We start from the raw sequence: 23,694 nt of genomic DNA on the forward strand, positions 1-23,694 counted from the left end.
CAAAGTTTTACGCTTAAATTAAATTAATATTAAATTAGATATAATACATGTATAATTATAGATATTACATATATAAACTATTAACCAAAAATAACATTTAAGCAGAAAAAATAGCTATAATTTAAAAGAGAACAGAAAAATGTCTTTTAAAGATGACTATTTATTCTCTACAAATGAGATCTTGATTTTACGATGATAAAAAAGTAATTTGAAATTATTTTATTTAATATTTATTAACTATAATAATAATTAATAAATATTATAAAATAAATATAGACTGTTTTAATTAATTTTTTATTATTTCCTAAATATTAGTGTTGTTTTTAATACGTATAATTTAGGATAAAATAAGTTAGAAGAATATAGTAAAGCTAACAGAATCATAGGGTAGGACCATTTAAGAGACCAAATTTGGGTCACATGTGATAGCTAGGGAAGACCCCACTAAGACTAACAAGACACAGGAATATATGATGACCCAAGTCACTAACTACTTGCTGACCAAGACCAATATATGTATATTAAAATCAATGATTATTAATATAAAATATATATTAAAAATAAATTAAATCGAATATATATTTATACATAAATATATTAATAATTAATTTTAATGACTAATTTTAATATGTAAGTAATATTTTTGTGATCAAGAAAATAGAAATTTTAAGGAGCCTAAGTGCGTTTAGGTCTAATAATTATTTAAAAAGTACTTTTTTAATATTTATTAATATAATTAAAAAGAATATGAAAATTCAACCTTTTGTATTACTATTTAGTAAAATTTATACAAATATAAGAAAAACTAATTTCTTTAAATAAAAAGGTAATTTTTGTAAAAGAATAAAAGAACCAAACGCATTCTTAATTAAGAATCTTATGAAGGAATTAATTTGAGCAAAAGTGTTAATTAGGATCTTAATATTATATGATTTTTGTATATGGATTGAGAGTAATATTATATATTTAAATTTTTTTATAAACTAAATTTAATTAAATTAAATAATAAAATTTAGAATAATATTAATTATAATTGATTTTTGTTATGTTAGACTAATTTAATTAGACTTATTTAATAAAAAAACTTGGATATAAAATATTATTTTATAAATTAGTTTCTATAATAAATTTTGGTTATGATAAAGTTAAATTTTAAAATTGATTATTCTCCTTCTTTTAAACATTCATCTGATGGTAATTTTTTAGTATTTTATCAGTAAAATAAAAATTATAAAATATCATGTCTTAAAAATAAAGAAAGAATCATTTTTATACGTATTATTGCTTTTAATTTAATGTGTTCGTCAAACATTAACATTAATATATAAGATTAAAATCATTAATAATTTATGAATAATTACAATTAGACCAAATTTATATTATAATAAACTTTGAACATTGATAATATAAATTTGGTCTAATTGTAAAATTTGTCTTAATAATTCAATTCTCTTTCGCTAAATTTGAGATAAATCACGTAGAATAAGACAAATTTTTAATAAGTAAAAAAAATCAATTAGATAGTAAACTTTTTTTAATTAATATCAATTATTTTTTTAATTTAAATTTTAAATCCTAATTCTAAATCTAAATGCTAAATCTTTTAAAATGAGAATTAAAACAATAATTTTATAATCATCAGTAGTACTAGGGGACAATATTTTTATAATTTATAATTATCAGTTAATTATTATTATACACTTTTTTTTATTGATTAAATACTAATTAAATTTTAATAAAAGTATTGACTTTTAGACTTTTCCTTTCGTAATAAAATGAAAACGTAACTAGTCAGAAGTAAAGCATAAAAGAGGCGTGGGCAGAGAGGCAGAGCTACTAGGATTGTTCTATGACCTTCCCTGTTGCAGTGATGAGTGATCTAAGATTGTGTTGTAGCATATTAATGCTGTTGGTTGGTTTTGCAAGGTGTGATTTGGCGAAAGACAGAGACGAATGTGCAGAGAAACTGATTGGGCTAGCTCCCTGTATCCCTTATGTTAGTGGACAAGCCAAGAGCCCCACCATAGACTGCTGCAGTGGCCTCAAAGTGGTTCTTGATCAGAGCAAGAAATGCATCTGCATCCTCATCAAAGATCGCAACGATCCTAACCTTGGCATTACCATCAATGCCACCCTCGCTCTTCAACTTCCTATTTCTTGTCATGCACCATCTAATATTTCCCAGTGCGTCGGTAAGTCTCTCTCTCGCTATCTCATCAAATATACGGTGAAAACTCAAAAGTAATTGGCTTCACGTGAATAAGTTGATAGTTGAGAATCATTAGATAAAAATTTAATCAAATCAGTCAAATTATTTAACGATTCTCAATTATCAACTTCACGTGTGAACTCTACTTGAGTTTCCACCCAAATATATACATATACTTGAGCTCCACACATAAATTGGTTTTGGATTCTTTCAGATCTTTTGCATTTGCCACCTAACTCTCCTGATGCTAAGGTGTTTGAGGGGTTTGGAAAATCCACCAAAACCAACACTTCCACCCCGGTTCCTAGTGGTAATAATTATTATTATTATTATTATTGTTGTTGTTGTTGTTGAATTAAAATTTAATATATATAACTGATTAAACTATGTTATTTTTGTCAAAATTAGATAAGATAAATTGATTTGACCAAAAAATCAATAAATCAAATCTTAAATCGGTCTAAATTAATATTTTTTATAGAAAATAATTACAATATTTTTATTATAAAAAATAACTAAAATATTCTTATTATATATATAGAAATATTTTAATAATTTTCTATAATAAAAATATTATAGTTATATTTTATAAAAAAAGTATTAATTTATATCGATTTAAAATTTGATTCATTAATTTTTGTACTAAATGAGTTTGTCCAATCTAATTATGATAAAAATAATATGATTTAATTAATTAAATATGTTAAATTTTAAATGTTAAAAAATATCTTTAAAAAAATATTTTAAATATTTTTATTTGAATGACTTTCTTGTTATTATTATTATTTATTGTGTTTTTCATAAATGAAGCCCTCTACTTTGGTTTTGAAAGTTGGAAAAAACTAAGAAGCTGCGATTAATAATGGTCTTACAGGTGGAGCTAAGAATGGAACAAGCTCAAGTGCTCAAGAAAAGAGCGATGGTGGCAAGGGAAATAGGTGGCATGTGACTGGGGTCATTTGTGTAATTTTACCAACTGTATTCATTTCTAACTTCTTTCTCATTTGAACTTTCAATTTTTCAAAAGCTTGTAGCAATGTAGTATGGACAAGAAGGATTCTCTATGGAAAAAAGAAACTTCAAATGGAAAAAGTTTACCACCTCTTACATTTGTATGTACTTATAAAGAAGTTTACCCATTTCTAGTGTTTTTGCTATGATTGGCTAATGTATGTGTCTATCTCGTTCTCATATATTTCTGTAAATTTTTTTCTTTTCAATTCCTATAGTTGTTGTTCAAAACTAAAATTAATTCCGCCTTTCTATTATTAGTAAACTACACTGAACTATGAAAGTTGTTGGGTCTAAATGCTGCTGTCTAGTCATTTTCTTTTCTTCTGGTTAATTTTTTTTGTTATGGAAGTAGAAATAATGATATACTTTAATATTGTAATTTTTGGTTTTTTTAAAATTGTGGAAAATACACAAATCGAAAGATCCGATTTCTGTACTTTAAATTTTTTAATTTTTTTAACACAAATCGGACGGTCCGATTTCTGTATTTCTACAAATCGAACGGTCCGATTTATATACTTTTAGAAATCGGACGGTCCAATTTCTGTACCTCTAATAAATCAGATGCTGCTTCTCTAGTTAAACGATTCCACATTTGAGTATAACACCCCAACAATCCACATTTTAAAAAAACACCACTACGACTTCAATATTAAAAATAAAAAGTTCTCATTTTCTTCCTTAGGTGTGGTATTTAATTTATTCTTATGTAACCTCATAATTAATTTTTCAACTAACTAAAAGATCGCATCAATTCTGCTAACACCCAAAAAGTCAGAGCTTTTCTCTTCAATCTGCATACGGCAAATAGTTGGTGTTTGCGTCACAAATTATATATTTAGGAAAAGGAATAAATGGTAGGTGGTCTTTCTTTTCATTTTTTCTTTCGTCTAATATTGTCATAATTACATTTAGCTCCTTCTATTTAATTAATTGTTACACTCTATCGTGCACATTTTTTCCTCTAAAATTAAACACACGGTATGTTAATGAATTGATAAATGTTAGATAATCAATCTTTTTTTTTTTGACCCAATAGTAACCGATTTCTCATTTTTGTTACCACTTGGTCACCTAACATTCCCCTACATATCATATTTCCTCATATTTTATCCTTAAATAAATCAATACATTAATTTGTTATAAAATAAATAGATAAGTAAAAAGAAATAGAGGAGTAGAAATAAAAAATTCTAGTATTAATATTCTCTAATATGTATATCTCATTATAATTGAGATATTATATTACACTCTCAATAATATATTTACTTTTACATGCACATATATTATTTATGATAGCACAAGTATACTTGTTCTTATTTTTTATTTTTCTCTCTATTGTGTCTCAAGCCTTATGAACCTATTTATTAGGGTGACAAACGGGCCTAAACCCGCCGGATCGCCCCGCGTAACCCGCCAAAAAAGCGGGTTGGATTGGAAAATTGGGATTGCCAAATAGTAAAAGTTCGCCTAACCCGTACCGCTTAAACCGCAGATTTTAGCGGGCTTTTTCGCCGGGCTTAGAATTTTTTTAGCAAGGGGTATTTTTACAATTTTTTTTACCAAAACCCAACTTCCCCCAATCCAACTTACAAGAGAATGAATATGAAAATTGAGTATTTTGGATTATATTTATTTTGTTTTAGAGACAATATTTATAATTATGTTTATTTTGCTTTGGGAACAATCTTTATAATTATGTTTTGGATGAAAACTTGATTTATAATTATATTTATTAGATATTTATAATTACAAAGACTTTAATATTTGTGAATATAAAAATTATAATTTGTTTATACTTTTAGAAATTATAATAGTTAAAAGTAAAAAATAGGAGATAATTTTTTATACCTTTATATATATTATTTAATAGTTAAAAGTAAAAAAAAAAGAGGTTATTTGGCGGGCTTAGCCCGCCGGCCTGCCAACCCGCCGTTAGGCGGAGCGGGGCGGGGCAGGCCAACCCGCCAAAGGACGAGCTTCTGACAGGACGGGGCGGGGGGGGGGGGGGTGAGGCGGGCTTCCCCGCTTGCCACCCCTACTATTTATACATGATGCAAGTTATGGTGGAGAGGGAAAATGATGAAGAAGATTTTTTTTATTTATAGATAGTTGGATAGTTATCGCATAAAATATCACAACAAGAAATTATCAGTATAGCAATCGATTTAGCAACCGATTTAACAATCAATTTTGATAGCCCTTAAAACCTAAATTTAAAATAGCGACCGAGGTTAGTCATTAAGATTTGGCAACTGATTTTCAACTAAGGCTACAAAACTCATACCAAACATTCTCAATCACTAAATCGGTCGCTAACAAGATAGATTGTTATATAGTGACCAAATTTTCCGTCGTTAAATCAGTTGCTGATGTAGTCGATCGCTAAATAGCGACCAATATTTCAGTTGCTAAATCGCTCACTAATTAGCAACCAAAACTTAGTGACCAATTTCGACAGCCAATTTTTCCATCGCTAAATTAGTCTCTGATAGAACATTACCGTTCTTAATAGCAACCAATTTTTTTGTAGCTAAATCGGTTGCTCATCTTAATTTTCTAATAATAATTTTTTTATTAAATTTCAAATATATTATTCTAAAACCTTGATTTTTCATATATAATTACAATTCAACAAAATGTAAAAATTACCAATCTCACCCCATATTCCTATAAATATGAAATAATAGTCAATTTTGGAAATTTCACTTCTCACCAAACCATATTATTATTATTATTATTATTATTATTATTATTATTATTATTATTATTTGCCTGCTAAGTGTTAGAATGCTAAGTGTTAGAATTATAATTTATCCGATGCTTTATACTTATAGATATTTAGGCTGACAAAATATTAGTAACCAAGTTGGGTTGATCTAGTAGTTAGTTCACTAGTCCGCTTAAGCAAATGTCGGAGGTTTGAATCCCGTCTTGTGCGGTTAGCGACAAACCCTTAATGGAATTAAGTACGCGACGGATTAGTCCTTGGCCTGAAGTTCAAACAAGAACAAACAACTATGTCCTAGATGTCATAGTTTGTCTTTGTTAATGGCTGAGAAACAAACTATGATGACATAAAAAGGATCCATAACGCATAAAGAACATGGTCTGGTTGATTATGCAGCACAAAAGAATCACATAAGATGAATTAAATAGCAAAAGGGAAGGAACCAAAATTTCTTCTTTAATTCTGTTGGGGAACCAAATATATGTGCACTGCCTTCCAAGAGCAACCAGAAGTATGAATGAGGACAATTTTTGAACTACAGATTTAGTTACTAAGATGTGACCAAAAAGGATGACTATTTCGATTTGTTTTTTACATATTGCTAAAAAAGGAAGAACGACACATGAAATATTTAGTTACTGCCAATCAAATCGAGCTTTAGTGCAACGTAGTTGATATGAAAAATCCGAAGGAAATGATAAAGTAAAAAGGATGATATTGGTTACAATCTGTTAAGATTTGATCTATCTTCTTACTCGGGAATTAATAACGACTATTATACCTTCACTAACCAATGTAATCAACATCAGATCTGTCCACCAACTACTGCACCCTAATTAGGCTGTGCTCGGATACTGACTCTCAGATAGAAATAACGAGACATATTTATGTCCCCAGTTTTAGCAAGTACAGAAAAGTTGTTTCTTTCGCAACCAAACAAGTTTTCTGATATATTGTATCTGTATTTCTGTCTCAAACATAATCCAAACACAGCCTAAATTTTCACTGTCAATATAATCTGTAGCCCTAACAAATTGTGTTATTTTCCTGGATTACCTTTCTGCCGTGGAGGTGCAATTGAAGTAGGTGAAAAAGGATCATAAATCTGGTCTGCAGGATATGCCCGCTTACCAGAAGCAATGGAGGGATTACCAAATTTATGATTTGGGGGCATGGGTATACCTGCCCATGTTCTCGGAGCAGGATAATTTTGCTGGATGTGCGCGCTTCTTGGTACACCACCAGCAGTGGGAAAATTGGGCATTTGAGGAGAAATTAAGTTCCTCATACCCATTTGTGGGACTGGAGATCTAGGACCAGGTTGACCAGCATATGGGAATGCAGCTTGTCTAGGTGGAATAGGGACCAGACCAGATCTTCCGCCAAAGGGGACAGCGGATGCATGAGCTTGAGTTTGATCCATCTGGTTGGGAACTTGCGTCCTTGGAAAGACTTGAAAAGCTTTATCAGGGGCACCAAATATACCACCCTGTATAGTAGCTTGACTGTTCGGTCCGGAAATCACTTGACTATCTGCATTGGGCCGCTGTGATTGAAAAGTGAAATTTCCTGAAGTTGAGGGCATCAAGACTGGTGGCTTTACATGGGTGTGATAAGAGGAAACTCCAGATGCAGAATTAGGCGTTCCTGATTGCTGCGGTAATGGACCTGAAGGAGCCATTCCTGGTGAAGGAAATGAAAGAGGTCGAGATAAATGGTTTGCAGATGAATGAGCAGTTGCGGGTACTGGGGGAACCATTGCTCCCAAAGATGATGGCAGTCCAGGGGAAGTTCCTGATTGCTGTGGTAGAAAAGCAGCAGGTCGAGGCATCATTGACATATTTGATTGTAGTGGCCTAAACGCAACATCAGGTTGTGGATGTACAGATAGAGGCCTTGGGGGTGGAGCCATTGGCCCCATACTGTTCAGATCTGAAGACATTTTAATAGTGACTCCATTCTGTCCAGAAGTGTTGTTGGGAGGGATAAATGGGCGGTTAGGTACCGTTAAAGGTGACATACCAGATAGAGGCTGAGGCATTGAAGACCCTGATGTCTGGAGTTGTCCTACTTGTGCCGATTGGCTTAAAGTAACCGGAAATGACATTGAAACATTTGTAGGAGCGGAACAATTTTGTACAGATATCATTGATGGATTTCTTGGGGGTCCAACGTGACCCAGGGAACTTGTCATCTGTGAATGCTGTAAAATCTGCCTAGGAGGTAGTCCTTGCACAGAAGATTGTTGATTTGGAATAGCCAGGTGGAATCCAGCGAAAGGTACAGGTTGAAAACCAAAGGCTGAAGGCATGTTTGAAGGATTCATTGTTTGTGACTGAAAATTGGGAGTTCTAGCAAGATCTGATGGATTTTGTGGGGGCATATTATCAGAAGCAATTACAGGGTTATGAGACGGAACTGCCGAAAACCATGGACTGGAGTATTGAAGGTGATTTCCATGCATTTGTGTGCCAGCTATTGCTTGTGCTGCAGCCTGATTTTCCAGACCCATAGAGACTGGACCTGAAGGTAGCCCATCTTGGGTTTGACTCAGAACATTAGTGCCATCCCCAGATACAGAGGGTGTGGAACCAGAAACTAAATTCCCCTGAATAGAAGATAGCAACAGTTACATTAAATAACTGAAATAGTATCAGCATAACTGAACTCGCCGTAAATAATAAACATGTCCATTGCATAAAATGCCAACACTTACAGCTACAGAGGAAATTAGTAGTTCAATGATGGACACTGCTGCATCCACTTTATCAAAACTATCAGCTGATATATTGACATGCATCTCTTTGTAACTGCATGTGATATCAGTTCCTGGCTTAATTTCACCCTAAAAATGAAACAATTAATCAATGGAGGCAATTTCAAGACTGATTATAGTTGTTTCCAGATAAAATCATATTGAAGAAGTACTTCAAACTGATTCATGCAGAACAAAAGCACCTTAATATTATTAAGGAACATACTTTCTCTCCAGTGTCTGCTTTGGTTCCATGTACTTTAATCTTGGCACCAGTTTCCTGATATGCATGAATTAGATGAATAAATTTCAAATAAAATAAAGGAAGCAGAATTTAATAGTAATCACAATCAGGACAACCGCTTGTCAAATTCCGATCATCAGATGTAGATACCAATACGATGGACCTTACCTTTTCGAGTTGCTTTTGATTATCACCTTCAGGCCCATATATAAGACCAATAAAATTGTACCCAGGATACTCTAGGACCTGTAATAATGGCATTGCACATGAGCAATCATTGTGTTCTATGATATGAGTTATATACAACTGCATGCCAGGTATCAGGTTTAGAGTTAAAGATATATTATTTTAAAAGACAATGGTAGAACATTACAGAAATTAAATTACAACAAAAGTATGCCAAATCCTAGCATTAACATATCAGAAGCACAAGCTATTGTGTCATTTTACATTCTTACTCTAAACAGAGCTATGTTAATGCTCTAAATATATTGCAACCTATGCGGAGTTTTAACGATACTCATTTGTGAAACTCGGATCCGATACATCTTATACTTTGAAAGGGGCAAAAAATCTATATATATTGAATTATAATCTCAAGTACACATTCTCCCTTTTTAGTAATGGGAATAATGTTATGGAATAATTAATTATGCTTCTAAAAAATTTAATGTGGATAGGATTCACATGTTGAGTTAGTAAATAGATGGAATGAGACAAAACCCACACCACCCTTAGCGTCATCACCACACCTTTCACCTTTCATGAAGAAAATGGCATTCTGATATGGATTTGGATATTATGGGGTGCCCGAAGTCCCACAACCAGAGGTATGGGATGCTTGATGTTATATTTAAGCAGAGTGGTTCTTCCACCTTAACAGCTAACTTTTAAAGTATGTTTCCCATTTTCTTAGGTACTTAAAATGGTATCAGTGCATAAGTTATTGACGGCACAGAAAGCACTACGTATAGGTTGGATTAAGATAAATATTGAATAATAACGTAAATACCAAATACTGATAGCCGGTAGCCAAGTGGCTACCACTGGGTTAGTGTCGACAAAGTGAAGCCACCTTATACATTGGCTCTCTAGGCTGGTGTATTGTTAGAGACTTGGGTATTTTGGGGTGTTCAAAGTCCCACATCGAATAGTATGAAATGCTTGATGTTGTATTTAAGGAGAGTGATTCTTCCTCCTTAACAACTAACTTTTAAGGTGTAGTTCTCCACTTTCTTTAGGTACTTAACACATTCCTTTTCTTTCTACTCTCATTTCACAATTGTTTTTCCCCCTTCAAGATCTCAAGAAAATCAATGGGACAAGAATCAAGGAATTGATTCCCATTTTCTATCCCTTTTGGCAGAAGGCCTTCACCACACTACTTTCATAATTTTGCCTCATCTTCTCCGTCATTTTGTCGAGAAAACTTTTGCTCCGTCATTTTGTCAAGAAAACTTTTGCTTACCTACTAGCTTTTGCATCCATGAGTAAGACTCAAGTGAAAAAACTAAACCAAAAAGAAGTTGTGGTCTAGAGAGAAAAGACCAGAAGAGGGATGGTCTGGGCTGTTTCTTGAGTTGTTTGGAGGTGTGAGAACAAGCTTCCACAAGGATAAAAGTCGTCCTTAAAGCTTGGAATAGAGATTGCTAATAGCACATTGATGGTGGGATGATTTATCTAGAAGGATCTGAAGGAGACAAATTTGGCAACTAAAGTTTGAAATCAACTAAATGTAATATTGGACCTAGAAGTTCCTACTAGAGCTCCAGATATGTATTTTCAAAATACTACTAAAGCTAAAGTCTTGTTATGTATTTTAGTAAGAGTGACAATCATCTAAGTGTTTTTGTATTCAAGGAAGTACATGGTTTGCACATAAGTCATATTACGACAGAGTATATAGAGTGTAAGTTCATATAGGAAGGGAAAATGTTAACAAAAAAATGAAACGGAAGAAAATATAACACCACAAGTAAAACAATTTAAGTATCTAGATTGTATTATTTAGGATAATGGAAAAATAAAGGATGATGTAAATCACAGGATCCAAGTAAGTTGGCCAAAATGGCGGAGAGCTTCTGGTTTTACATGTAGCAAAAAAGTAGTTTTAAAACTTAAGTGCAAATTTCACTGCACCGCCATTAGACCAACAATGTTGTATGAAACGCAGGGTTGGGCGGCAAAGGGTGAACATGAACACAAGATTAGTGTGGTTGAGATGAGGATGCTGAGATAGATATACACATATGGACAAAATCAAGATTCAAGAATGAGGATGAGAGAGAAAGATGGAGTAACGCCCATGAATTAATAAATATGTTTTATGGTCGGCTAGTAGCAACTCATAGTGCAGTATTATAAATTAAGAAATGAATCTATCTTTTCCTTAAATATAACAAGTTAAGAATGGAATTTAAATGGTATTTTCTAGCAGAATTTCACAATTTCATAATCGATACTTACAGGCAAAGAAATGCTGGCCTCTTTCAACAACGGCTTAAAACCAGGAGGAGGCTTGTAATTAGGATCTAGTTTTAGTATTTCACCTGGAGATGATCAAAATCACAATTATTATGGAAAGAGCAACAAATGAGAGTTAAAGGAGAGAAAGAAAAAGGATACGAGAAGGAAAACTAACCTATTGCTTCCCGCTTTTCAAATTCGAGCATTTCTGACTTCTTAGTACCATATTGGAAAAATAAGGAAAACTAACATCAGTGTTTATTTTAGAATAAACAGAATATTAGAAAAATAAGAGAAAAAATAATTACTAGGAATAGGGTCAATTTGGGCCAACCTTGCTATTAATTGCTGGGTCATAGTTGCTTTGATCTCGATATTGTGCCCGTAGTGGTGAGTTTTGAGGACTCCCGACCTCCAGTCTTTCTGAGTCCAATTGCTTTGTAATTTGATCTACTCGAATCTATAGAATGTGTACAAAAGACACAGCCATATCACTTGTTTGACACATTAGACAAGAGCTTCGTATGCAAAATACTTGCATGGATGCAAACAAAATGGCAGCCAAATTACAAGGGAATTGTAACAGTACCTAGCTAAGAATGATTTGTACCACCCCAAAGAGTGGCAATGCTACTTGTTTACTAATATATCAGTCCAATGGTAATACATCTAAAATATTTAAACATATCTCCAGCTACTAAAACTCAGCGATCAAGCCTATGGAAAGCACATATGGAGAGGAGCAGTCTGAATATTTTAAGTGAGGATAAGTCTCACAGACACCCATAAAGAGAGGTAAGGTAATCCATAGTCATTCAATCTATATATAAATAAGAAACCTTAATCTTAAAATAGAATACTCTCAAGGAAATCAACAACTAATAGGTGGGAATTTCCCACAAAGGAAATATATGTGTGTGTGTGTGAGAGAGAGAGAGAGAGAGAGAGAGAGTTAGGATTAATTGACACCGGCATCAATTATTTAACTAAATATTACACTGTTTAATAACTTTTGTTCGTGTAACAAGCATTGGATTAGAAGCTTATATGTTATAGATCATCTCTAAAAAATCCATCAAAATCCAAAATCGTTAGGTATACCTTTTATATACTTGAAAACCAACATAATATATTTGCTCAAAATATGCATAAACAAAAGGTTCATCAATTACATGCTTACTGATGTCCAATTCTGGTGAAATTTAGTCCACATGATTTTCATTATATGTAATTGTAATTCAATAGTTGAATTCGATAAGACACTAGTGTCATTTGATCTTTTATATATAATGGTTGAAATAATAATCGAGTATCATTTGAAAGGATTCAGAAAATACCTGTAAAGCTAAAGCCTTTGCCTTCTTCACAGCTGCATCCTGTGCCAGATCAGGTCCCCATTTTGTTTTCCTCACAATTTGTTTTGAAGTTTCTTCATTGATAGCTCCAGTGACCCCATCCTTTTTAGTCCCTCGGAAAACAGGAACCAGTGAACCTGATAATTTGTTTTTGGGGATGACAAAACCAGATTTTGCAGCAAATAAAGAGAGCTTTTGGCCACTAGAAGGTGCTGCCGACATCTTGGGACTTTCGGCAGCAGATGCTACATCAAGCTTTGTGCTCATCCCCTTATCCAGTCACTTTTGACATGTAAGGCAAAATTGCAAAAACATCATCGGCAAGAGAGAAGCAAATCTGCAAAAATAAAACACCATACCTTTTTTCAGTGACTGCTGATATATACAGCAATACTTTGTATAACTCACAACACATATAAAATACGGATGACTTCCATTGTGTAAGGAGATATTCATATTCTTAACATCTAGATTCTCCTTACACGAGGGAATGTCTAGATTCTCATTGTGAGTGCTTTGTTGAGATATTTAAAGCCCAGAAATTTCTTTATGCTATGACAACTTTTCAGGTCTTGTTTAGCACTTTGGCATCATTTATTGAGTCTTTCTTCCTGGATTAAGATTCCTTTAATTGAAAGTTTTAGCTTGTTACAACTCGACGTTATTGAGTTTCTCACATTTTTTGTTTTTCTAGTTCCAATACTTTGACAGACATAATGACATATCAATTACATCTTTCATGTGATCAAGTCTTCTTTCCTTTCATTTTAGCACTGAATTGCAAAAGCATGTAGCACTAAAGTGACTCTAAGCCAGAAACTTACAAGTGCCTAATTCAACTAGTGTGTTTTATCCCCAATTTTCATAGCCCTACATAACCTACTACCCTGCAATGGCAGCAACCAATAATCTCGCATGGACTTTTGTAGCTGCAGAGGTTGATCGGGACCTAGATTCCTCCATATATAGCCAAGAGTATTTGACAGTAAAAACGTTCATGATGACAGCAGGATGCTGACTAAAACAGCTTAAGTAGGAAAAGTCAACCTCCACAAGTTAATGTGGAACAGACGTTTAATACTCTATGACCACTGTCTGTCAACAAGAATAAAACGTTGCACTAGATTGTAGCAACAAAAGAACTTGTTCTCCTCATGCCATGAAATGTGGAAAACTATAGTATTCCCGGAAAGAATGAATCAAAAGAACAACAGCAAAAAGTCTACCCTTCACAAAACTTGGGCACACCGAATGAGAAGGGTAACAAATTATTCCCCTTGAATACAACCACAAGCAGAAGGCCAGAAGCATAATTGTGATTTCGAGATTCGTATTGGAAATGCAGTTGACACACCTCATTCCCAACACTATGAAAAAAGTAACACTAGAATAAAGGATGTTCTAGAAAGAAGCTCTCCTTCATCAATGATACAACTACAAGAAGCTATACTTTGCAATTACACTAAAATCTCACAAGAACAAAAGCTAAGAATAAAAATGGCTTCTGTATGTGTGAAAGTATGTACAAATCTTAGTTCAATGAAACTGTTCTAAGAAATTATATACACGGAATTAACAGAAACGCCAGAAAGTGGAGCAGAATAACATTGCACGCATGGAAATGCAGAAAAGAAAAACGATTATAAGACCTATAAAGAGAGGCATGAAATTAATCAACTATAACTGATGTAACTAATAAAAAATAGTTATGGAATTTTCTGATATTGTTCTGTTAAGAGTAACAGAATCTGTTTTGCCTTCAACTGATTTGTAATACATGAATCCATATATTAATTCTCTATCACTTCAAATACATGCATACAACAGTACGTTGATGATAAATTCATCTTCTTCAAGAGCCTCTATTCTTTAACCTAAATAAAAGATCGGAAATATAAGGACGAACCTGATTGTTTATCGTTTGAGAGAGAGAGAGAGAGAGAGAACGGGTGGGTTATGAATCTGAATTGTGTTTAAAGAGAAGGTTCTTCACAACTATGCTGTAGCAGCTTGCGCAACTGTTAAAAAAGGGGAATTAGAACTCGCATCAAAATGCTTTCTAGTTTCTAGTCTTCGCCCTCTTACAATCCTACCAGTAATGGTAAACTTGAAAACAAAAAAGGCTAAAAAAATATCTTAGCGATACGGGGAGGTTTTTGTTGTAAAACAAATTATTAGGAGGAGAAATAAAATATAAAAAATATATATAAATAAAATATTTTAGAATTAATATTTATTAATATTATTATCTTATTATAATAGAGATAATTTATATATATATAATATTCGTGAGGATATGTTATAGCTTATAGCTTATATATATAAAAAGAGAGAAGTGTTTTATATGTTGTAAAATAAAGGATATATATAAAATAAAGATGTATAAATAGAAGACTCTATTATTAATATAATTAGCTCAATAATTATTATATATATATAATAATATTATATGTTGTATTGTGTATATATATACAAAAATAAGAAAAAGTATTAAAAATAAAGAGAGGGAGATTTGCATTTGATACTATCTCAATATAATAAAGATGGTTAATATTGCTATTAATATTATATGTAAAGAGTAATAGAAAATAGAATTTAAAATACTTATAAAATAAAAGAAGAGAAATAATTGTAATAGTAATATAAGAAGAAGGGTATTTGATTGCAACATAAAAGATAGAAGTATTCGTAAGAAGAGAGAGAGAGAGTATATTAGCTTTCTTTTATTGCTGTGTGTTGTATGTAAGGCTATGAAGCCTTATTTATAGCTTTACAAATTCAGCTTTCATTAAAGTTGGTCTACATAATAATCTCATCTTTCTCTCTTGAAAACTTCAGCATTAATGGGCATCCATCTGTCATTCTTATCACAACACTCCCCCTTGAATGACCATTTAGGATTATTGCCTCGTTAAAACCTTACTAAAGAAAAATCCAGTGGGAAAAAACCTTAGTAAAGGAAAAAGAGTACAATATCCATTAGTGATGGGGACTGGCTCATTAAAAACCTTGTCAAGAAAAACCCAATGGGAAAAAAACCTGACCAAGGAAAAAAAGAGTACAGTCTCCCCCTCTTGCCGACATCATTTAACGTCTCGAAATCGGCGCATCCCAATCTCATGTACCAATCTTTCAAAGGAGGATTTTGGGAGTGACTTTGTAAATAAATCTGCCAGATTGTCACTTGAACGGATCTGTTGGACATCAATTGTCCCTTGATTTTGAAGGTCATGAGTGAAGAAAAATTTGGGAGAAATATGCTTTGTTCTATCACCTTTGATGTATCCACCCTTAAGTTGAGCAATGCATGCTGTATTATCTTCAAACAGGACGGTTGGAGCTATCTTATGATCAATCAGTCCACATGATGACAGAATATATTGAATCAGACTCCTCAGCCAAAAACACTCGCGACTAGCTTCATGAATCGCCAGTATTTCAGCATGATTAGAGGATGTTGCAGCAATCGTCTGTTTCGTGGACCTCCAAGATATAGCTGTACCACCATATGTGAACAGGTATCCTGTTTGAGATCTCCCTTTATGTGGATCAGACAAGTATCCGGCATCTGCATAGCCAACTAGTTGTGACTTGGATCCATAGGGATAAAACAATCCCATATCAACCGTTCCATGAAGATATCGAAAAATTTGTTTGATTCCACTCCAATGTCTCCTGGTTGGAGAGGAACTATACCTTGCTAATAAATTCACCGCGAATGATATGTCAGGTCGCGTATTATTAGCAAGATACATTAGCGCTCCAATGGCACTAAGATATGGTACTTCAGGACCAAGGATATCTTCATTTTCTTTTTTAGGACGAAATTGATCCTTTTTCACATCCAAAGATCTTACGATCATTGGTGTACTTAATGGATGTGACTTATCCATATAAAATCTCTTCAAGATCTTTCCTGTGTATGTTGTTTGATGAATAAAGATCCCGTCTTTTATATGCTCGATCTGCAGGCCGAGACAAAATTTAGTCTTTCCAAGATCTTTCATCTCAAACTCTTCTTTTAGAGTTTTTATAATTGTTGGAATCTCTTCAGGAGTCCCAATGATATTTAAATCATCAACGTACACAGCAATTATAACGAATCCAGATGCAGATTTCTTTATGAAAACACATGGGCAGATATCATCATTCTTGAATCCGTTTTTGGCCAGATACTCAGTAAGACGATTATACCACATTCGTCCAGATTGCTTTAGACCATATAAAGATCTTTGTAATTTGACTGAGTATAACCCTTGCGAATATTTATTGGATGGTTTAGATATCTTTAGTCCTTCAGGGACTTTCATATAGATATCCCGATCTAATGAGCCGTATAAATAGGCTGTTACCACATCCATTAAATGCATATGCAGTTTATGATATGCAGATAAACTGACTAAATAACGCAATGTTATCGCATCCACTACAGGGGAATACGTTTCTTCATAATCTATACCGGGCCTTTGTGAAAAACCTTGTGCCACAAGTCGGGCTTTATAGCGCACAACTTTATTTTTCTCATTTCGTTTTCTCACAAATACCCACTTATATCCAACAGGTTTTACATCTTCAGGTGTACGGACTACAGGTCCAAAGACTTCACGTTTTGCAAGTGAGTCTAATTCAGCCTTCATGGCTGCTTCCTATTTTGGCCAATCATTTCTTTGTCGACATTCTTCAACTGATCTTGGCTCAAGATCCTTACTTTCATGCATGATATCTAATGCCACATTATATGCAAATATTTCATTGACAATTGTCTTATTTCGGTCCCATCTCTCTCCTGTAAAGACATAATTTATTGAGATCTCATCATTTTCACAATTTTCAGGTACCTGAACGTCTTCTGGCGTTATATCAGAATTTTGGACAACTTCAGGTGTCTTTACTGTGTCTTTTTCAACAGGAATATTATTTACCTCTTTTCTCTTTCGAGGATTTTTGTCTTTGGAACCGACAGGCCTGCCACGCTTCTGGCGTGTATTTGCTTTCGTGGCTATTTGTCCTGCTGGGACATCAATTTGAATTGGGGCATTTTCCGCCCTGCCACGCTTCTGGCGTGAATTTGCTTCAGTGGCTACTTGTCCTACTGGGACATCAATTCGAATTGGGGCATTTTCCGCTGGTATATAAGATTTGGTTATCCTCTTTGTATCGGAAAATGCATCAGGCAATTCATTTGCTATTCTTTGCAAATGTATAATCTTTTGAACTTCTAGTTCACATTGCCCTGATCGAGGATCTAAATGCATCAACGATGATGCATTCCAATTAAGTTCCTTTTCAGGAAGCTTATTCTCTCCCCCTAATGTTGGAAATTTTGATTCATCAAAATGACAATCCGCAAACCGGGCTTTAAACACATCACCAGTTTGTATCTCAAGATACCTCACTATAGAGGGAGAATCATATCCAACATATATCCCCAATTTTCTTTGGGGTCCCATTTTGGTGCGATTAGGTGGTGCAATGGGAACATATATTGCACACCCAAATATTCTTAAATGGGAAACATTTGGCTGCTGGCCAAAAGCTAATTGTATAGGAGAGAATTGATGATAACTCGTTGGCCTCAAACGAATAAGTGTTGCGGCATGTAAAATAGCATGCCCCCAAACCGAGGTTGGGAGATTTGTTCTTATAAGCAAGGGTCTAGCAATTAATTGGAGGCGCCTAATAAGTGATTCTGCTAACCCATTTTGCGTGTGAACATAAGCTACTGGATGTTCAACACTTATTCCATTAGCCATACAATAAGCATCAAAAGCTTGGGAAGTAAATTCACCAGCATTATCAAGACGAATTGCTTTGATTGGATTTTCTGGAAATTGTGCTTTTAATCGAATAATTTGAGCCAGTAATCTCGCAAACGCCAGGTTGCGAGAAGATAATAAGCACACATGTGACCATCTCGAAGATGCGTCTATTAGAACCATAAAATATCTAAAAGATCCACATGGTGGATGAATAGGTCCACATATATCACCTTGAATCCTTTCTAGGAATTCAGGGGACTCAAATCCAATCTTTACTGGTGATGGCCTTAAAATTAACTTTCCCTGAGAACATGCAGCACAACAAAATTCACTAGTTTTAAGAATCTTCTGGTTCTTTAGTGAATGTCCATGAGAATTTTCAATAATTCTCCTCATCATGGTTGTTCCCGGATGACCCAAACGGTCGTGCCAAGTTATGAATTCCTTTGGGCTAGTAAACTTCTGGTTTATAGTGGCATGTGATTCAATTGCACTAATCTTGGTATAATACAACCCAGATAAAAGAGAGGGTAATTTTTCTAATATAACTTTCTTATTTGAATCATGAGTTGTGATACATAAATACTCATGATTTCCCTCATTCATCGTCTCAACATGATATCTATTTCGGCGAATATCTTTGAAACTCAACAAGTTCCTCAGAGACTTGGTAGATAATAGTGCATTATTTATTATAAATTTTGTTCCTCCAGGAAACAAAATTACAGCTCTTCCGGAGCCTTCTATCACATTGCCTGAGCCAATAATAGTATTAACATATTCCTCTTTTGGCACAAGATGGGTAAAATATATATCACTTTTGAGAATAGTGTGCGAACTTGCACTATCCGCAAGGCATACATCTTCATTACATATCCTTGCCATTCTTCAAAAACAAATAATAATAAAATGAGTAGTATGCACAGTTAAATTGAGTACTTGATCAGAATTATTTTTCTAAGAAACACTGTACATAAAATAATGTCATATACTAAAATTTTATTTTAAAATTTGACACATTTAATAATTTCAAAATTCATATTAATATTTCATTATTTATGTACATCACATTTGAAACTTAAATACATAGAAAATAAAACTTAACAATAAGTTCTTTACATTATTTATTTACATATATACTTCACAATCCCACATATTAAACTATTCCATCATTGATCAAATGACCAATATTTCCTTCAGGGTCCTCAAAGAAATCAGATACATCATAATGAGTGGTGGAGTTCTCAGCATCATTTGAAACAAAATTTGTTTCATTTCCTTTGTCGTTCTTTTTCAAAGATGCCTGGTAAAGATCGACTAGGTGCCTTGGGGTACGACAGGTACGTGACCAATGGCCCTTTCCACCACAGCGGAAACACTTCTCCTCGGTTGATTTATTCTACCCGATATTCCTTTCTTTGTCCCACTTCTGGTGAGATCCTCTCTTTTGAACATAATTCTTTTTCCTTTCATAATTTTTCTTGTTATTAAAAGCTTGCCATTTACCTCTTTCTGGGGTAATGATTTGCCGCATTTACTTCAGGAAATGGGGCGGCGCCAGCTGGGCGCGCTTCATGATTTTTTAATATCAACTCATTGTTGCGTTCGGCAACAAGAAGGCAAGAAATTAACTCAGAATATTTTTTAAACCCTTTTTCTCGATACTGCTGCTGCAGGAGCACATTCGAGGCATGGAAGGTTGAGAAAGTTTTCTCCAACATATCATGATCAGTTATTTTTTCCCCACACAATTTCATTCGTGAGGTGATTCGAAACATTGCAGAATTATATTCATTTATAGATTTAAAATCTTGTAAACGCAAATGCGTCCATTCATACCGGGCTTGAGGAAGTATCACCGTTTTCTGATGATTGTACCTTTCTTCAAGGTCTTTCCAAAGATCTGCATGATCTTTTAATGTGAGATATTCATTTTTCAATCCTTCGTCAAGATGACGACGGAGAAAAATCATGGCTTTAGCTTTATCCTTCTGGGATGCATTATTCTCAGCTTTAATGGTATCTCCAAGATCCATTGAATCAAGATGGATTTCAGCATCTAATATCCATGATAAATAATTGTTTCCAGATATATCGAGAGCATTGAATTCAAGATGAGAGAGCTTCGACATAATGAAAAATTGTTACCTGAGTCTTCCTAAAAATTTGATCAGAGTCTCGTGCTGATAACGTGTTGTAAAATAAAGGATATATATAAAATAAAGATGTATAAATAGAAGACTCTATTATTAATATAATTAGCTCAATAATTATTATATATATATAATAATATTATATGTTGTATTGTGTATATATATACAAAGATAAGAAAAAGTATTAAAAATAAAGAGAGGGAGATTTGCATTTGATACTATCTCAATATAATAAAGATGGTTAATATTGCTATTAATATTATATGTAAAGAGTAATAGAAAATAGAATTTAAAATACTTATAAAATAAAAGAAGAGAAAGAATTGTAATAGTAATATAAGAAGAAGGGTATTTGATTGCAACATAAAAGATAGAAGTATTCGTAAGAAGAGAGAGAGAGAGAGTATATTAGCTTTCTTTTATTGCTGTGTGTTGTACGTAAGGCTATGAAGCCTTATTTATAGCTTTACAAATTCAGCTTTCATTAAAGTTGGTTTACATAATAATCTCATCTTTCTCTCTTGAAAACTTCAGCATTAATGGGCATCCATCTGTCATTCTTATCACAACATTATATATATTATTGTTGTGTGTCTTGTCTAAAATTACATTATTCTATTTATACATTCACAATGAACATTCTTTTTAAATCTTATTAAATACAATCTTTTTTGATAATATGAGTTTCTTAACTTTAAAAATCTCGGCCGGCTATAAACATTCATATCACAACACTCTCTTTTAAATGTCTATTTAAGATTATTTTTTATTAAAATTTTATAAAAAAATTAATAAAAAAATAATAATAAAATATAATATTCTTTGTAATAAAACTGCTTTGTTAAAAAATTTATCAACAAAAATTTAATAGGGACAAAAACTTTACAAAGGAAAGAGTAAAATTTCCTCTTCTTGTCAACATTATTTATTATCTTAAAATTGGCGCATCTTAATCTGATGTACTAATTTTTTAAAGGAGAATTTTGGAAGTGACTTTGTAAATAAATTTGCCAGAAAATCGCTTGAACAGATCTGTTGGACATCAATTATTCTTTAATTTTGAAGATCATGAGTAAAGAAGAATTTGAAAAAAATATGTTTTGTTCTATCATCTTTGATGTATCTACCCTTAAGTTGAGTAATGCATGTTGTATTATATTCAAACAGAATAGTTGGAAATATTTTTCTATTAATCAGTCCACGTGATGATAGAATATATTGGATTAAACTTTTAAGTCAAAAACACTCGCGACTTGCTTTATGTATCGCTAGTATTTCAGTATGATTAGAGGATATTGCTGCTATAGTCTGTTTCATGAACCTCTATCATATAGCTGTATCACCATATGTGAATAGGTATTTTGTTTGAGATCTTCTTTTGTGTGGATTAAATAAGTATCCTGCATTTGCATAGCCAACAAATTGTAACTTGGATTTATATGGATGAAACAGTCCCATATCAACTATTCCATGAAGATATCGAAAGATTTATTTGATTCCATTCCAATATCTTTTGGTTAGAGAGAAACTATACCTTACAAATAAATTCACAACAAATGATATATCAGGACGTGTATTATTTGCAAAATATATTAGTACTCCAATACCACTGAGATATGGTATGTCAGAACAAAAAATATCTTCATTTTATTTTTTAGGATGTAATGTATCCTTTTCTAAATCCAAAGACCTTATGATCATTGGGGTACTTAATGGGTGTGACTTATCCATATAAATATATTCAAGATCTTTTCTGTGTATGTTATTTGATAAATAAAAATCTCATTATTTGTATGCTCGATCTATAGACCAAAACAAAATTTAGTTTTTTCAAAATCTTTCATCTCAAACTTTTCTTTTAGAACTTTTATAATTTTGGAATCTTTTAAGGAGTCCCAATGATATTTAAATCATCAACATACACATTAATTATAATGAATTCAGATGCAGATTTCTTTATGAAAATACATGGGCAGATGTCATCATTCTTGAATCCGTTTTTTGCCAGATACTCAGTAAGACAATTATACCACATTCGTCCAGATTGCTTTAGACCATATAAAGATATTTACAATTTGATTGAGTGTAACCTCTACGAATATTTATTTGATGGTTTAGATATCTTTAGTTGTTTCGTAATTTTCATATAAATATTAGGATCTAATGACCCGTATAGATAAGATGCCACCACATTCATTAGATGCATATGTAGTTTATGGTATGCAGATAAACGGATTAAATAATGTAATGTTATTGCATCTGCTACAAGAAAATATATTTCTTTATAATATATACTGAGTCTTTGTGAAAACTTTTATGTCATAAGTCGAGATTTGTAGCGTACAACCTCGTTTTTCTCATAAATACTCATGTATCCAACGGGTCTTGCATCTTCTAGTGTACGGATTACAGGTCTAAAAGGCGTCACGTTTTGCAAGTGAGTCTAACTCAGCCTTCATAACTTCTTTCTATTTTGGTCAATCATTTCTTTGTTGACATTCTTCAACTATTTTTTTCTCAAGATCCTTACTTTCATGTATGATGTGTAATGCCACATTCAGGGGCGGAGTCACATAGTGGAAAAGAGGGACAATGACCCCCTAATTTTATTTTTTTTTTACATGTAAATTATATGTAAATTTCAGTTTAGCCTCCTTAAAATTTTATTTTAGTCTTATTTTATTATGTAAATATTTTTTGCCCCTTTTAATATTTTATCTAGCTCCGCCCCTAGCCACATTATATGCAAATATTTTATTGACAATTATTTTATTTTGCTTCTATTTTTCTCTTGTAAAGACATAATTTATTGAGATCTCTTCATTTTCACAATTTTCAGGTACTTGAACCTCTTTTGTCGTTAAAATTATATTATAATTTTGGACAATTGTAGGGGTCTTTACTATGTCTTTATCTTTTTCAACAAGAATAGTATTTACCTAATTTTTGAGGATATTTGTCTTTTAAATTGACAGGCCTACTACGCTTTCTAACGTGAATTTGTTTCG

The 23,694-nt window shown here is 32.8% G+C and overlaps 2 protein-coding genes across 3 annotated transcripts; one reads left to right on the forward strand and one right to left on the reverse strand.

Moving 5' to 3' along the window:
- Positions 1-1,818: 1,818 nt before the first annotated feature.
- Positions 1,819-3,477, forward strand: LOC130976617 (non-specific lipid transfer protein GPI-anchored 14-like). Its single transcript, XM_057901526.1, has 3 exons — positions 1,819-2,192; positions 2,424-2,519; positions 3,084-3,477. Exons 1-3 carry the CDS (start codon positions 1,850-1,852, stop codon positions 3,215-3,217), a joined length of 573 nt encoding a protein of 190 aa, XP_057757509.1. The 5' UTR covers positions 1,819-1,849; the 3' UTR covers positions 3,218-3,477.
- A 3,107-nt stretch (positions 3,478-6,584) lies between these two features.
- LOC130974045 (branchpoint-bridging protein) lies at positions 6,585-14,892 on the reverse strand. 2 transcript variants are annotated; one of them, XM_057898781.1, is made up of 9 exons: positions 14,681-14,892; positions 12,757-13,111; positions 11,754-11,879; positions 11,595-11,631; positions 11,420-11,502; positions 9,122-9,199; positions 8,936-8,989; positions 8,671-8,799; positions 6,585-8,562 (listed from the first exon to the last, which is right to left on the reverse strand). In XM_057898781.1, the coding sequence occupies exons 2-9, from the start codon at positions 13,039-13,041 to the stop codon at positions 6,994-6,996; spliced, it is 2,361 nt and encodes a 786-aa protein (XP_057754764.1). In that variant the 5' UTR covers positions 13,042-13,111; positions 14,681-14,892; the 3' UTR covers positions 6,585-6,993. The 2 variants fall into 2 exon arrangements, with proteins under 2 accessions (XP_057754764.1, XP_057754763.1); XM_057898780.1 differs by having other exon boundaries at positions 11,595-11,634.
- Positions 14,893-23,694: the final 8,802 nt, after the last annotated feature.

The sequence above is a fragment of the Arachis stenosperma genome, chromosome 4 (genome assembly GCF_014773155.1).
Source record: "Arachis stenosperma cultivar V10309 chromosome 4, arast.V10309.gnm1.PFL2, whole genome shotgun sequence".
NCBI classification, from domain to species: Eukaryota; Viridiplantae; Streptophyta; class Magnoliopsida; order Fabales; family Fabaceae; genus Arachis; species Arachis stenosperma.